The 15,807-nt window shown below is 35.5% G+C and overlaps 2 protein-coding genes across 8 annotated transcripts; both read left to right on the top strand.

Moving 5' to 3' along the window:
* Positions 1-3,947: 3,947 nt before the first annotated feature.
* LOC104706696 (uncharacterized) lies at positions 3,948-6,498 on the top strand. Of its 5 annotated transcripts, none has more exons than XR_015564046.1 (7): positions 3,957-4,119; positions 4,211-4,265; positions 4,338-4,564; positions 4,650-4,760; positions 4,990-5,148; positions 5,531-5,796; positions 5,992-6,498. XR_015564046.1 is itself a non-coding variant. In XM_087462203.1 (7 exons), the coding sequence occupies exons 1-7, from the start codon at positions 3,969-3,971 to the stop codon at positions 6,313-6,315; spliced, it is 1,269 nt and encodes a 422-aa protein (XP_087318329.1). In that variant the 5' UTR covers positions 3,957-3,968; the 3' UTR covers positions 6,316-6,498. The 5 variants fall into 5 exon arrangements, 3 of the variants coding, with proteins under 3 accessions (XP_010421208.2, XP_087318330.1, XP_087318329.1); XM_087462203.1 differs by having other exon boundaries at positions 5,555-5,796; XM_010422906.2 differs by having other exon boundaries at positions 3,948-4,265; positions 5,555-5,796.
* Positions 6,499-8,367: 1,869 nt separating this feature from the next.
* Positions 8,368-11,558, top strand: LOC104706695 (ferric reduction oxidase 4). 3 transcript variants are annotated; one of them, XM_087460716.1, is made up of 8 exons: positions 8,368-8,576; positions 8,651-8,747; positions 8,851-9,030; positions 9,257-9,491; positions 9,570-9,917; positions 10,127-10,364; positions 10,454-11,178; positions 11,285-11,558. In XM_087460716.1, exons 5-8 carry the CDS (start codon positions 9,641-9,643, stop codon positions 11,425-11,427), a joined length of 1,383 nt encoding a protein of 460 aa, XP_087316842.1. In that variant the 5' UTR covers positions 8,368-8,576; positions 8,651-8,747; positions 8,851-9,030; positions 9,257-9,491; positions 9,570-9,640; the 3' UTR covers positions 11,428-11,558. The 3 variants fall into 3 exon arrangements, with proteins under 3 accessions (XP_087316842.1, XP_010421206.2, XP_010421207.2); XM_010422904.3 differs by having other exon boundaries at positions 8,373-8,576; positions 9,590-9,917; XM_010422905.3 differs by having other exon boundaries at positions 8,384-8,544; positions 8,851-8,943; positions 9,264-9,491; positions 9,590-9,917.
* Positions 11,559-15,807: the final 4,249 nt, after the last annotated feature.

Raw genomic sequence — 15,807 nt, 5'->3', positions numbered from 1 at the left:
TTTGTTTCTATTTTTCCATAGAATCCACAGAATCCAAGGGTTGACATATCTTATATCCTGCAAAATAGTTTTCACTTGCGATACTTGAATCAAATGATTCATGTTGGCATAGATTGAGTCACCAAAACCGTGCACTGGATATGGTACATTGGATAATGCCCATACTTGTCTTGCTAATGGACACTGAAATAGAATATGATTGACAATTTCAACTTCTTCTTCACACAATTGGCAGCCATTCTTTTCATGGATATTTCTGGTCTTGAGTCTGTCTTCAACTGCAAGAGCTCCTCTCAAAGCTTTCCACATAAAAACTTTAATTTTTGGAACAGTCTTAATCTTCCAAAGAGATTCGAACAGTGGACTTAACGAAGGCTTTGTTTCGGCATCTTTGTAGAGGTTATGATGAGATTTTCTACTGCTTAGTCATAACCAGACTTCACAAAGTACCTACCACTATTTGTTTTTGCCCAACAAACAGAATCTTCTTGAGATACCAATGGTCTTTGTCTAGAAATGACTTTTATCTCTTCTTCTGGAAACAACTCTTTCAGTCTAGTCAATTTTCAATTTCTAGTTAAAGGATCTATAAGATGAGAAACTTTCATGTCAATATTCATTAAGGAGTGAAGACTCAAAGCTCTTCTAGATTTCCCATCGAAGATCCATTTATCTATCCAAACACTAGTTTTCTTACCATTGCCAATGACACTCTTTAAACCTTCATTTAGCAGTTCTCTACCATAAAGAATGCTTCTCCAAGCATAAGAAGATCGAGTTCCATAAGTGGCATTAAGAAAATTTGTGTTTGAAAAATACCTGCTTTTAAAGATTTGCGAGAAGAGACTGTGCTTGTCATTAAGTAATCTCCATGCTTGCTTCGCTAACAGAGCCTGATTAAAACATTGAAAATCTCTGAAACTAATTCCTCCTATCTTCTTAGGTAATGATAATTTCTGCAAGCTTAACCAATGAATTTTCTTTGTATTCTGAAAATTATTCCACCAGAAGTCCATCATCACTTGTCAGATCTTTACAAAGACTAGCAGGCAGCTTAAAACAAGTCATAGCATAAACTGGGAGAGCCATTGCTATGGAATTTAACATAATCTCTTTGCCGCCTTGAGAAAGTATTTTTGCATACCATCCATTCATTTTTGCTAAAAGTTTATCTTTAATAAACCCAAACAACTGCTGCTTCGAACCACTAAGACATTCTGGCAATCCTAGATATTTCCCTGATCCACCCTCCATCAATATACCTGACTTCATCTTAACCCATTTCTTAATCTTTGTTTTCACATTCACTCCAAAGGTAATTGCTGATTTATCTAAGTTTATCATCTGACCTGATATTCTCTCATACTTAGATAAACACAACATAATCTCCTCACATTCCTCTTTATTAGCTTTGCACATTAATAGAGTATCATCGGCAAATAGAAGGTGATTCACTGAAGGACCTGTTTTGTTGAACTGAATGCCTGTAACTTTTCCGATTTGTTGTGCTTGATCTAGAAGATGAATCAGAGCCTCCGTACATAGAACAAAAAGAAGAGGAGATAGAGGATCTCCTTGTCTAATGCCTCTTTCTGGTTTTATGAATCCATGTGATTGTCCATTAATCAACACTAAATAAGTTACAGTTGTAACACAGCCCATGATCCAAGCTATCTACTTCTTATCAAAACCTAAAGCTATGAGTATTTCCTCCAAAAAGTCTATTCTACTCTATCATAGGCTTTGGACATATCAGTTTTGAAAGCCATGAATTCCCTTGAAATCTGATCATTAGTTCTTAAGCTGTGCATTATTTCATGAGCAACTAATATGTTATCAGAGACTAAACTTTCAGCCACATATGCAGATTGTGTAGGAGAGACAATGTTTGGAAGATGCAATTTCAATCTGCTTGAAATAATTTTGGAGATTATTTTATACAAAACCGAGCACAGACTTATTGGTCTTACTTCTGTCATTTTCTGGGGATTTGGAATCTTTGGTATTAAGCAAAGTGGGTATGATTCCAGTCTTTAGGAAGTATTCCTATGTTAAAGAATCCCAGAATCTCCTTTATAACCTGAACTTTCACCACTGACCATTATTTCTGAAAGAAAAGCCCTGTAAAACCATCAGGACCCGGAGTCTTTTCACTAATAATAGAGAAGACTGCATTGTAAATCTCCTGTTCAATTACATCCTTGAGTAGATCTTGATTCATTGCTGCTATGATTCTAGGCTTAAATCCCACCAAATAAGAACCCATATTGCTTGGAGACGAAGTTCTAAATAGCTTTTTTAGAAAGATGAAGCAATCCGTCCTTTTTCTTTGTTCAAATATCGCTCAACTCCAGTCTCATCCAGTAAAAATTTCAACGAGTTTTGAATTTGTTTAGATTTAACCGATGCATGAAAAAATTGAGTATTTTTATCACCATCCAATAACCATTTCTCAGAGCTGTTTTGCCTCCAATAAATTTCTTCTTCATTAAAAGCAATACTCAACAATTCTTTTATAACACCAACTCTTTTCCAACATGGGTACATACGACTAACCTGATCATCTAACTCTTTTCTTAATCTCTGAATCGTTTCTTTAGTATTACAATCAGCTGATCTTTTCCGCTTATTGATAGCTTTCCTACACTCTGCAATACTAAACATAGATGAATGCTTGCCGTCTGACCTTTCAGTATTCCAGGAATGTTGAATAACCTTCATCAGAGAAGGATCATTTGCCATTCTTTTATCAAAGCTAAACTGTTTCCGAATCAGTTCTTGATCATTGGTGAATTTCATCAAAACTGGTCGATGATCTGAACTTAACTTATCAAGAAACCATTGATGAGAATTAGGGAACATTGAAAACCAAGCTGAATTTCCAAAACATCTATCAAGCTTGCATTGAATCCACTGATGATTTCTTGTTCCTGCCCAGGTAAAACTATTGCCCGATTTGCCAACTTCTTGCATATCACATAAGCTTAGCATCTCTTTAAAAGCTCTAAAAGATGATAAGGGTCTAAGTGGACCACCTAACTTATCCGTATTAGAAAGGATATCATTGAAATCACCTATCATACACCAAGCCTCTTTCCTATCAACACCAAGGTCACTTATTCTTGCCCATAACAGAGGTCTAAGATGTGAAACTGGATTTCCATAAACACAAGAAGCAAACCATCTTTTTTTACCTGAAGACATCGGTAAATCGATCAGGTTCTTGTCTGCAAAAAAGAACTTCAATATCCAGTTGATCTTTCCAAAAAATAGGTAAGCCTCCACTGTTACCGTCCGGTTGCACTGTATGAGCTCTATCATAACTAAGCTCCCTAAAGATCCTTAAAACAAAATCGTCAAAATTTTGAGTTTCCATGAGGAATATTATATCTGGAAAGTGATCTTTTCTCATTTCCTTAAGATGTCGAATTGTCCAAGGATTCCTCAAACCTTAACAATTCCAACTTAATATGCCTTTCTCATACATCGGTGGTTCCTCTAGAACCACCGTGTTTTTGTCCATCTTAAGACATTTATATGACATATTTCTTGACATCGGAGCTTTTCTCTTACAAACTAGCGACGAATATACCAGAATTACATCCCGAGGAGAAGGAAACATCTGAAAATCCTGAGAAAACATCATCATTCCTTTTCTTCAAAAAGACTAACTGATTCTGTAAAGAAGTTTCTTTTAAAGCATCAACTAGCAGTTTGGGAGGAACTTGTTGAGAAACATCATAATCTGAGAGAAAGAGTTTTTGAGTTAAAGTAATACTATAATTTCACAAGGTTATGAGTTTGGACTAACACATTAAAGAAATAGATAAGTATATTGTAGCGTAGACAGGTAAATTAGGTAATTTAATGGGTAAATAAGATTATGTTATTCAATTAATCTAGATAATTAAAAACTATATAAATAGAGAAATATCCAAAAAAACTATATTATCGGACTTGAAACATTAATGTGTATATCCATCTATGGCTCTTGTACTCACAGTGGTGTCACCAAATCCACTATCACCCTCACTATCATCGCACCACGTGTCCCCTTCCCGCCATGGCTTTCGTCACGGCTTATCATCATCACTAACCATCCGCCGGAACAAATCACCGGTAAGGCTCCCTTTACTAACACCACCGCGTCATGTTTCATCTCGGCGCGTGAAAGCCTTCTCACAACTCCAATTCCCTCTAATCTCCCCAGACGATCACTGGTCCCAATGGGCCACTCTCTTCGCCGCCGGAGCTTTCGGGGTCTGGTAAGTCACATCATCAAATCCTAACTTCGAGTTCTTAAGAGTTTCTATACTGAAATCTCTGAAATTACCAAGGTCGGAGAAGACGAGACTTGGAAGTATGGTGAGTGGTGCGTTGACCAGCACGTTGATTGGTCTCGCCGCGAGCAATTTAGGGCTGATTCCGTTCGAAACGCCGTCGTATGATTTCTTCATGGAGTTCCTCTTGCCGCATACGATTCCGTTGCTGTTGTTTAGAGCTGATCTCCGTCGTATTATCCGATCTACTGGGTCGTTGCTCATTGCATTCTTAATTGGATCTGGTAAAGGTTTTGTCTTTGCTTAGTTTTAGATTCAAGGTTAGGTCTTTTAAGAATTGAGGATTGCCTTATGTTGGTTTGGTGGCAGTTGCTACGATTGTTGGGACTGTGGTGGCTTTTATATTGGTGCCAATGAGATCGCTTGGTCCGGATAACTGGAAAATTGCAGCTGCTCTCATGGGGAGTTACATTGGTGGATGTAAGTTTGTCTGGAGCTTCTTCATTGCTTCTTTGGCTTGTTAACCAGTCAAAGGTACTCAATGTTGATCGACATCACTTAAAAAGTTTCAAGCTTTTACTTTAGATTCTGAAAATCTGACATTTTTGGCTGTTGATAAATGAGGGAAATCTTGTTAAAATTTGCTTGTATTATGTTTCTCAAAGATAATAACTCTTTATTGGTTCTTTTTCTTGTTTATTCAATGCAGCACTTAATTTTGTTGCGATATCGGAGGCTCTACAGATTACACCATCTGTTATAGCAGCAGGTGTGGCTGTGGATAATGTCATATGCGCTCTCCACTTCATGGTTTTGTTTGCGTTGGCCTCAAAGATTCCCCCTGAGACTTCCTCAACATCTCCCCCTGGTAAAGTTCATCTTAATCACCTGTTATATTTTCTTGTTTTTATAAGGTATGTTACAGAACACTTGGACAGGTATTATCTTATCAGTAGCTATGGCTAACAGTTGGACCAATTAGAGAACCAATGACTCTAGGACTAATTGGTTAGAAGTTGTCAAATTAATTTGAGTGACTATTGGTAAACTAGTTATGATGACTATACATTATAATGTGTCTGGCAACGTATGTTCTGATAATAAATACTCAATACTTTTATATTATTACATAACCATTCTCATCTTCTAACTGCATTTTGCATCAACATTAATGCGCATGTCAAATTATGTATTGAAGAAAAATGATTCTACTCGCAGTTGCATCGAAATTCTAACACTTCTGTTTAAAGTTCTATGTGTGTGACGTATGGCAGATGCCGACATGGCTAAGGATGACAAGCTTGAGGACAAGAACAGAGTGGTTTCAACTTCAATTGCACTAACAATTTCCTTCCTGATATGCAAAGCTGCAATTTCCATGACAACGCTATTTAACATCCAAGGAGGCAAGCTTCCTGCAGTAACAGCGATCACTATTTTCTTGGCAACTTCCTTCCCTGACTTCTTTGATTCTCTCGCACCTTCTGCTGAAACCATCTCTCTTATTCTCATGCAGGTATCTTTTTCTTTACACTTTATCTATTAGAACCAATTCGGGATGTGTCATTGACGAATAAGAAATAGTGATGGGTTTGTCTGGCTACACCTGGTCTGTGATGAGTTTAGCCTTAAAGTGGAGTAAACCTGTAATGGGGGCAGATTAGTAGTTCATCTAACTAACTATTTATTTCTTAAAATCTTTTTTGGTCAGGTATTTTTCACAATTCTAGGAGCTACAGGGAGTGTATGGAATGTAATCAACACTGCCCCAAGTATCTTTCTGTTTGCTGTTATTCAAGTAATGGTTCATCTTGCAGTGACTTTGGTTGTGGGAAAGGTATTATGTATAGACATGAAGCTACTCCTTCTTGCATCAAACGCTAACATTGGGGGTCCAACCACTGTTTGTGCCATGGCAACCGCAAAAGGATGGACTTCTCTTGTCGTTCCCGGAATTCTATCCGGCGTTTTCGGGGTCTCCATTGCAACTTTTCTCGGCATTGGATTTGGAGTTTTGGTCCTCAAACGATTATAGATTTCTAAATGATTGGATGGGAGGATTCTGAAGCCACACTCCTACAATATGTAATTGATGTTGTCTCATTAGTTTAGTTAGAGATACTCTTTTACTTTCCAAAAGTCAAGTGTACTCGCACGATACAGTTTTTTTGTTTGTTTGATTATTAGTATTAATATATGAATTTATCTCATAAATAAACAATAACCATTTCGATTGGTTGAGCTCTACGTGATCAAAAATAAAAAATATGTCGGGAAAAAAACTAATAAAATCGTGTGGTACTGTAGATTGTACTACTGTACCGCTCTTTCAACATAAGTCAACTGTACTTCAGTTCGAAATTGAAAAACTCAACTGTACTTGCCCTTTCCAATCTGAAAAAGTCAATTCCACCATATTAATAAGATTCTTCTGATTCCATATATTTGTATTTTGTAACCCAAATGCCAAAGCAGTGCTAGATTTATCCTATAAATTTGTGCCTTAAATTGTAACTTTTGATTCCAAATTATATATATGCAATATGAATATTACCACGACATGGCTTGGATTTAGGTTCCTAACTGAGCCTTTACTTTCTGTTCACGCACCTGCTCGTTCCATAAAATTTATATGATGCCTATAAGGGTCGGGATCGGGACGGGAACACACTTTTGTTAGTAGTTTAGTACAAACATAATATTTTCGAGAGCATAGATATATTATTAGTTAGCTAAGCTAAGAAAAAGTAAAGGTGTAGTACATCAAGTACCAATTTGTCCACGCATGAATCATGCCTTTTTTGCGTCAAGATAGTAGAATGTTCCCAAATCTAAATTCTCTAAGCACGAAACCCTAACTAATAGTTTATTAGTTATGATTGGAACCATTAGTACTATACTTTGATTTGATTGGAACCATCTTGTACTTCTCATTTCTCTCTGTTTATTAACTATATAGATATTTCAACGAGAATTCCCTCCTATATAAATGTACATTTGGTAATATTTCTTGTTTTTTTAATTTGCCAAGATTTATTGTAGTAGACTTGAAACAGTTTTTCTAAAAATAAAATAATCAAACCATTGCTCTCAACTCACAAGTTTTCTATTCGCAAATATATCTAACCCGTTTTGACCTAGGGAAAACTCTAAGAAACTATAATTTTTTTTTTCTTTTTTGGGATCCGACAAAAGACAAAATCTAAGAAACTATCATATGTTACCTATAATGCGTTTATACTTTTTTTTTTGGGTGAATAAATGCGTTTATACTTTAATTCATATATACATGTACTTAAAGATTTTAAGAGTTTCATTCACACAAGTTCATTTCAAATATATATAGTTCCCCCCGGAACAAATATTTTAGGTAGCATCTAAATGTTATTTATTTCTAAAACTATTCTTTTGTTGATTTTGCTACGTTGGCGTCAAGATAGGATTTTGTAATTTTGACGTCGAAAGAAGATAATTTGATGGTAAAATATAATTCCGTAATATATATATATATATATATATATATATATATATATATATAATTCCGTAATTTGGCACCATTCCATAATCATGTAACAACTAAACATACAAGTTACAAAAAAGAACATAAACGAACGAGAGTATGTACGTCCCTTCTATCAAAATTCCAAATATGATTTTTCCAAATACTATATTGCGGAGTTCATAAAAATAAGTAAATCTATAAGTAACCGAATATATACAATTTTTTTTTTTGGTTTTATGTCAAAACCGAATATACTATATGATCAGAAGAAGGCATTCAATTGCGTAAAGGGGGTCATAAACTGATCCATGTGGGTGTGGCTAACATGTGTCTATATAAATTTTGATACAATTCCCGGCATTACATTTATGATATACATCTGAGTTATCTAGTTGCCTACATATTTTATTGTAATTTGTGTATATCTGCCGGCAAATAAATATGTTGGGAGATAAAGATAAAATATATAAAAGCAGGGAAGGATTCTCACATCTTAGACAATATATGACGCTTACATATTTATATAAATATTACAACATTGCCCTTATAATGTACTATAAATAACAAATCAGAAATAAGGTTTCCACACAAACAACACACATACATCAAAATATTGTGTACTAGATATATAAATACAAAAATGGGGAACATGAGAAGTCTGGTGAAGATGTTGATGGTGGTTCTGTTTCTTGGATGGATGTTTATTTGGATTATGATTTCAACTAATCTTTTCAAAAGCAAATGGATCCCCAAACTCGCCAAGTATCTCAATACTACTTATTTTGGTCCTCAAGGTATGTATTCTCGCATTTACTTTGAAAATTTTTAATTGTTTTGAGGCTTGAGTATTCAAGGACTATTATTATAGGCACGAATCTAGTGCTTCTCACGGTTCCAATGATGTTCATTGCGGTTCTGAGTTGTGTTTATTTGCATACCCAGAAGAAACCAAGCCAACCTCAAAGGTTCGTTCGACTTGTTATAATTTCATCAATATTGGCTACGTATTTTCATGTAAATATTTGTAATAAATTATCAAAATTTTATTTATATGAATCATGAATGCAGGGAATGGAAGGTAAAAAGGAAAATGGGGAGGGTGATGATGGTGATGAAGCCATTGGGGATAGTGACAGCAACGGAGTTGACTTTTTCTCTATTGTTTGTGGCTCTTCTGGTTTGGGCTCTCTCCAATTATCTATACATTAGCTATCACGTCAGCCTTCATAACCACGACAACTCCAAAATGTAAGCTTCTTTGTTTTCAATTCTAAACTATATATGCTCGAAATGGTTTGTTAGAATTTGAATTGCGCGTTCATAAATTAGTTTGAATTGGAAACTCATGATTGTTCAAAACCATGTGAAAGTTTCACAGTGAAACAGAACGGATGGTACATACCATTTTTGATACGTATGGTCCGATCTCCAAATCCGTAGGAGAGTTTATTAAACTTTGACTGAAATGGTACAGATGGCAGGCAAAGTTTAGGTCTTTTGGACTGAGAATCGGATATGTTGGCCATTACTGTTGGGCCTTTCTGTTCTTCCCGGTGACAAGAACCTCTACGATACTACCACTTGTCGGGTTGACTTCAGAGTCAAGCATCAAATATCACATTTGGCTCGGGCATGTCTCAAACTTTCTCTTCCTAGTCCACACGGTCGTTTTCCTTATATACTGGGCCATGACCAATCAGTTGATGGAGGTGCGATACATCTAACTTCATTTTTCTTTTTCTGTTTTTGGTTTATACTATAACTAAACTAAACTGATGAATTTATAGTTTCTTATATATGTAAAAAGACGTTTGCATGGAATCCGACATATGTGTCTAATCTAGCCGGAACAATAGCGATGGTGATTGGAATAGCGATGTGGGTGACAAGTTTACCATCCTATAGACGAAAGAAGTTCGAGCTTTTCTTCTACACTCACCAACTCTACGGTCTCTACATAATCTTCTACGTAATCCATGTGGGAGACTCGTGGTTCTGCATGATCCTGCCCAACATCTTCCTGTTTTTCATCGACCGTTACTTAAGATTCTTACAGTCCACCAAGAGAACCAGACTTGTTTCCGCTAGGATCTTACCTTCAGACAACCTCGAACTCACTTTCTCCAAAACCCCAGGTACTTACAACTAGTTCCTCCGTTTACTTTTACATTCAAATGAAACAACAACAATAGTAGGGTTTCCTTTTAACAAATATCTTTTTAATTATAAATAAATAGATACAAACGCCAAAATGCAAACGAGATGAAAAATAGTTTTGCTAGATTTCTATTTTAAAATACAGTGTATAATGATTGTAACCATTTGTTTCATGATCTAACTATAGGGCTACAATATACACCAACAAGTATATTGTTTCTACATGTGCCGAGCATATCCAAGCTTCAATGGCATCCATTCACAATAACTTCGAGCACCAACTTGGAGAAAGATACGCTAAGTGTTGTAATCAGAAAACAGGGAAGTTGGACTCAAAAGCTTTACACCCATATCTCTTCTTCCATTGATTCTCTCGAAGTTTCTACTGAAGGTCCTTATGGCCCTAACTCTTTTGATGTCTCGAGGTACAAAAACTCAAAGGTCCTATTTCAGTTTCTTACTTAAATACTTTGTCTTAAGTTTAACCAATTGTCATTTCGATCATCATATAAAGGCATGACTCTCTAATACTAGTGGGCGGTGGCAGTGGAGTTACACCCTTCATTTCGGTTATCAGAGAACTCATGTCTGAGAGCCAAAACCAAAGCACAAAGCTACCAGATGTTCTTCTTGTTTGTGCCTTCAAACATTATCATGATCTTGCGCTTTTAGACCTAATCTTCCCATCGGATATATCAGTCTCAGACATTTCCAGGCTGAACCTCCGAATTGAGGCCTATGTTACAAGAGAAGACAAGAAGCCCGAGACAACTGATGATCACAGACTTCTACAGACAAAATGGTTCAAACCGCAGCCTCTAGACTCTCCTATCTCACCTGTTCTTGGACCCAACAACTTCCTCTGGCTCGGAGTGGTGATCTTATCATCATTCGTCATGTTTCTCTTGCTCATAGCGATTGTAACACGTTATTATGTATACCCTATTGATCGTAACACAGGAAAGATATATAATTTCTCGTACAGAGCGCTTTGGGACATGTTCCTAGGATGTGTGTGCATTTTCATCTCTTCAAGCATAGTTTTCTTATGGCGCAAGAAACAGAACAAAGAAGGCGATAAGGAGTCTAAGAAGCAGGTACAGAGTGTAGATTTTCAGACGCCCACGTCTTCTCCAGGTTCATGGTTCCACGGCCACGCGAGAGAGCTGGAGAGCGTTCCCTATCAATCTATAGTACAAGCCACTTCAGTCCACTTCGGCTCCAAACCTAATCTGAAAAGTAAGTAATCTGTTACATACATGAGCATGACTTCACTTACATAACATAATGTGTAAGTGAACGTATATGCATGAACCTGATACTTTTCAATCTTATCTTTTTGCAGAGATTCTGTTCGAGGCTGAAGGTTCGGAAGACGTTGGGGTGATGGTTTGTGGACCAAGAAAGATGAGGCATGAAGTTGCAAAGATATGTTCATCTGGTTTGGCTAAGAACCTTCACTTTGAGGCAATTAGTTTCAACTGGTGATCGATTCCATGTTCAAACTATGTTTGTTTGTTGTATCTGTAATGGACCTTTGATGTTTAGATGGCTTGCTAAATTATTCTTGTAACATAATGCAATAATGGAATGTTAATATATATGGCATCTTTATCTTATTCAGCCCATTATCACTTTTGTTTTTCTTGTTGTTAGCTTTTGTTTGTTATAATACTTTATTTTCTTCTTTCAAATTCATATAAAAAAATACATAGATGAAATCTAAATTTTTTGTTTCTAAAATTCCAGTTGACCAATATTATAGAATTGTTAATAAGCCTTTGGGTGACTTAACCTTATATAGAAGAACTAGGTACCAACCCGCACTATGTGCGGGATAAATCGATTTAAATAAAATATTATGAGTAAAATTATTATTTGACATTTAAGATTTGTTTGTATAAAACAAAATATGTAAGAAAGTTTTTTTTCGTTTATTCAAATTTGCGTTTATTTTTTGTAAAATACATTTCACCCTTAAAATATTTAAACTTGGAAAAGAATTTTTAGGAGGTGTAGAAAGTTTGGATGTCTTTTTGTGTTTCTAAAAATCAAATTCACATATTTTATGTTTCACATTATTATTAGTATCAACCATTAAATATATAAAGCAATATTTTTTAGACTAATTGATAAAAATGCAATGAGAAAAATAATAAAAGTGGTAAATAAATGAATAATTTTTTTTCTTGTTTGTGAAATATAATTTACTTTTAATATGTAAATAAGTTATGAAAATGATAATTAAATATATTTTTGGATTTAATAGTTGATTAAATATTTCATTTTTAAAAACTAATAGAATAAAACATTGGCTCGTAATATTACAATCGCATATTTATGTAAATAATAATGAGAAGTAAGGGCATTTATTAAAAAAAATGTAAGAGCTATGTGAGTGTAACACCTCAGCTTTTTTGTGAGAGTGCTTCTCTATTAATATATAGGGGATTCTATTTCTTTCTCTATAATAGAGTTTTAAAAAATAATATTTGCAAAGTATTCTTTAGTTTTTTATTTTCTTTTAATTTGATAGAAAAATAAATAAGTCTGACAAAAATTAAACTTAAATCAACCATTCATCGACCTTATTAATAAATCAACACAGAATGTAATAAGTCAACCATAAACAAACAATTCAACAGAAAACAAATATAAATCGATGACGAAAAAATATGTCAACAATTAAAAAAAAATCAACTAGGTTGTAAATCCACTAGCCATATGATAAGTCAACTGTTTTAAATTAAGTCAATAGTGAAGATAATTAGGTCAATAGAAGTAAAAAACAAATTGATGGTTCACAAAGTCGACCTTATAATAAATCAATATTGATTAAAATAAGTCAGAAATTCGATATATACATATATATTATAAATGTATAACCTGGAATTATTTATTTTAAATAAATTTAAATCTAAATAATATAAACAGAAACATGTTAAGTTTTTTTCTTTACTCAAAATTTTAAATAATCGTTACTTAAAATACAATAAATACATTTTCGTAATCACGAATTTAAGTTAATTTTTAAATTGTTTCTAAATTTAATTTAGTTTTAGAAAGGATAAGGGTATTTTGTCTATTTTCAATTCATAATGTGTACGTTTCAAATAACTGTAATACTAAATGTAATTTTCGAATTTCTTATAAAATTTAGTATATTTTTAAAAATGTCCCAAAATTTATGATCAAAATAAATAAAGTAATATTCTGGATTGATTTTAGAGGTTTAGAATTATGATAACGAATTTATTTATTTTAATCATAAATTAATTAATAATGAGTGAGATTAATATATTTTAGCGCTGTGTACTTATCTTTGCTAATTTCGCTACAGTCCAAAGATCAAGCTTTAATTAACTTTAGCTTTAAACTACTCTTGAAAGTATTTGGTGTAATTATTCGGTCCATAATATACTACCAAAAATTTCACCGTTCCCTTGTGTTTAAAGTCAGTTGGGTTGTTCACCAAAAAAAAAAAAGTCTATTGGGTTACATCATGAGAAAGATGGTTGTGAGGTAGTATGTGTAACATCTGTGAAAGAACTTTGGGAGGTTATGATGAGTGTCGATCGACGCCAAGGAAGGTGTCAGTTGACACTAACAATTTCCGATTTGATTAGTTTGTTTTAAATCATCGAAATTAAAATCGGTTAGATTTGGAAAACTCTAAACCGAGATATTTAAGCGAGAAGTCGACCTTAAAGGTTTCAGTTGCCGCTCATTTATCGTTCCAGAGAGTTAAGAAGAGAGAAAAATTGTTTTCAGAGAGTTTTTGTGAGATTTGGTGTCTTTCCTTGTGAGATCCTTCTGTGGGAGTGAAGGCTTGTTAGAAGGTTGATTGGGTGTTGGATTTGTCAGTTTTTGGTTAGAAACTTCCTGCTTCCTGCTAAAAAGATGAGTACATGACCATGGCTGATCTAAACATGGGATTCCTTCGTTTTGCTTGTTCTATGTCTGTTTTTTGTTTTTTCTTGCTTGTTTGTGGATGTTTCATGTTTCCTACGGCCTTATGTGGCTTTTAGGTGAGCCTCAGTCGCTTTGGAGGTGGTGGAAGGCGGAGAATAGACTCTCGGATTCAAGCAGAATGCGTATGTGGAGTCGGTGTTGATCGACACCAAGTGGGTGTCGGTCGACACCAAGGAATTGACGGTGCGGAAACTTAGGCAAGTGTCGATCGACACCAGGTTGAGGTGTCGATCGAAATCAGGTGGAGGTGTTGGTCGAAACTGCTAGGATTTTTGGGTCGAGGAGGGGTGTTTGTCGACACCAGGAGCCAGTGTCAATCGACACTAGGAGTCAATGTCGATAGGCACAAGGAGGCAGTGCCGGACGACACTGGGAGGGAGTGTTGGTTGACACCAAGAGGCAGTGTCGGTCGACACCACCCCTTTCTGCAGACGGTTGATACTTGTTTCTCCTGGCTTGTTTGTGTTGTTTGTCGATTGTTGCACATTGGATTCTCAGTTGCTTGTGTGTATAGCCCAGTAGATGGGAGGATTACTTCATTGAGTGTTTATAACAATACTCATGCATCTCAATTATTGTTTGTGGTGTAGGTAAAGGCAAAGTGTGATCGTGGAATCAAGGCAATAAAGAGGAGGATGTTATAGTGGTAGATTGGTTGATGTCTGGCTTCTGTTAGGTTGCTAGAGTTGATTCTTTAGAATGTTGCCTAGGATTGTTGGTTCCTTAGATTTATGTTATTCTTTTGGAATTGATGTATTATTGTTGTTGGTTATTTAATCTATTGGATTATTGCTGGTTAATGTTGTTGGTTATTTCTGCTATTGAATTGATTGAGGTTAGCATGTTAGTGATTCTGGGATCAATAGTTTAATACTGTCTTAAAAAAAAATGGGTCGGGTCATTACAGTTTTTGAGGTTTGGATGGGTGTCGATCGACACTAAGGAGGTTGTCGGTTGACACCAACAATTTCTGGTTCGACCGATTTGTTTTAAATCATCGAAATTAGAATAAGTTGGGTTTGGAAAACCATAAATCAAGTTATTTAAGCGAGAAGTCGACCTTGAGGGTTTCAGTGGCCGCTCATTTGTAGTTCTAGAGAGTTGAAAAGAGAGAAAAATAGTTTCCAGAGAGTTCTTGTGATATTTGGAGATTTTGTGCCTTTCCATATGAGATCCTTCTGTGGGAGTGAAGATACGGGGCTAGAGGCTTGTTAGAACGTTGATTTGGTGTTGGATTCGTCGGTTTTTGGTCAGAAATTTCCTGCTAAAGAGGTGAGTGAATGACCATGGCTGATCTAATCCTGAGATTCCTTTGTTTTTCATGTTCTATGTCTGTTTTTTGTTGTTTCTTGCTTGTTTGGGATGTTTCATGTTGCCTACGACCTTATGTGGCATTTTGGTGAGCCTCGGTCACTTTGGATTGAAGGTAGTGGAAGGCGGAGAACAGACTCTCAGCTTCGATCAAAACACGTCGGCAAGGTCGATATCGATTGACACCAGGTGAGTGTCGGTTGACACCAAGGAATTGATGGAGCGTAGACTTGGACAAGTTTCGATCGACACTGGTAGGTTTTTTGGGTCGAGGAGGGGTGTCGGTCGACAATGCTAAATTTTTTGGGTAGAGGAGGGGTGTCGGTCGACACCACCCCTTTCTGAAGGTAGCTGATATTTATTTCTCCTGGTTTGTTTGTGTTGTTTGTCGATTGTTGAACATTGGATTATCAGTTCCTTGTGTGTATAGCCCAATAGATGGGAGGATTACCTCACTGAATGTTTATGGCAATACTCTTGCATCTCAAATATTGTTTGTGGTATAGGTAAAGGCAAAGTGTGATCGTGGAATCAAGGCAATGATGAGAAGGATGTTCTAGTGGCTCGATTGGTTGTTGTCTGGCT

Source organism: Camelina sativa, chromosome 8, assembly GCF_030686135.1.
Source record: "Camelina sativa cultivar CO46 ecotype springtype chromosome 8, ASM3068613v1".
Classification (NCBI taxonomy): Eukaryota; Viridiplantae; Streptophyta; class Magnoliopsida; order Brassicales; family Brassicaceae; genus Camelina; species Camelina sativa.
Note: the sequence above shows the minus strand (reverse complement) of the source record. Positions and strands in the feature narration are given on the sequence as shown.

Bases quoted from the DNA above. Each gene is read 5' to 3' on its own strand.
- LOC104706696 (XM_010422906.2), top strand. From the start codon at position 3,985: ATGGCTCTTGTACTCACAGTGGTGTCACCAAATCCACTATCACCCTCA. The intron at 4,761-4,989 runs GTAAGTTTGTCT...TATTCAATGCAG, and splicing joins GGGGAGTTACATTGGTGGAT to CACTTAATTTTGTTGCGATA. The intron at 5,797-5,991 runs GTATCTTTTTCT...TTTTTTGGTCAG, and splicing joins TCTCTCTTATTCTCATGCAG to GTATTTTTCACAATTCTAGG.
- LOC104706695 (XM_010422904.3), top strand. From the start codon at position 8,423: ATGGGGAACATGAGAAGTCTGGTGAAGATGTTGATGGTGGTTCTGTTT. The intron at 9,492-9,589 runs GTGCGATACATC...ATATGTAAAAAG, and splicing joins TGACCAATCAGTTGATGGAG to ACGTTTGCATGGAATCCGAC. The intron at 10,365-10,453 runs GTACAAAAACTC...CATCATATAAAG, and splicing joins AACTCTTTTGATGTCTCGAG to GCATGACTCTCTAATACTAG.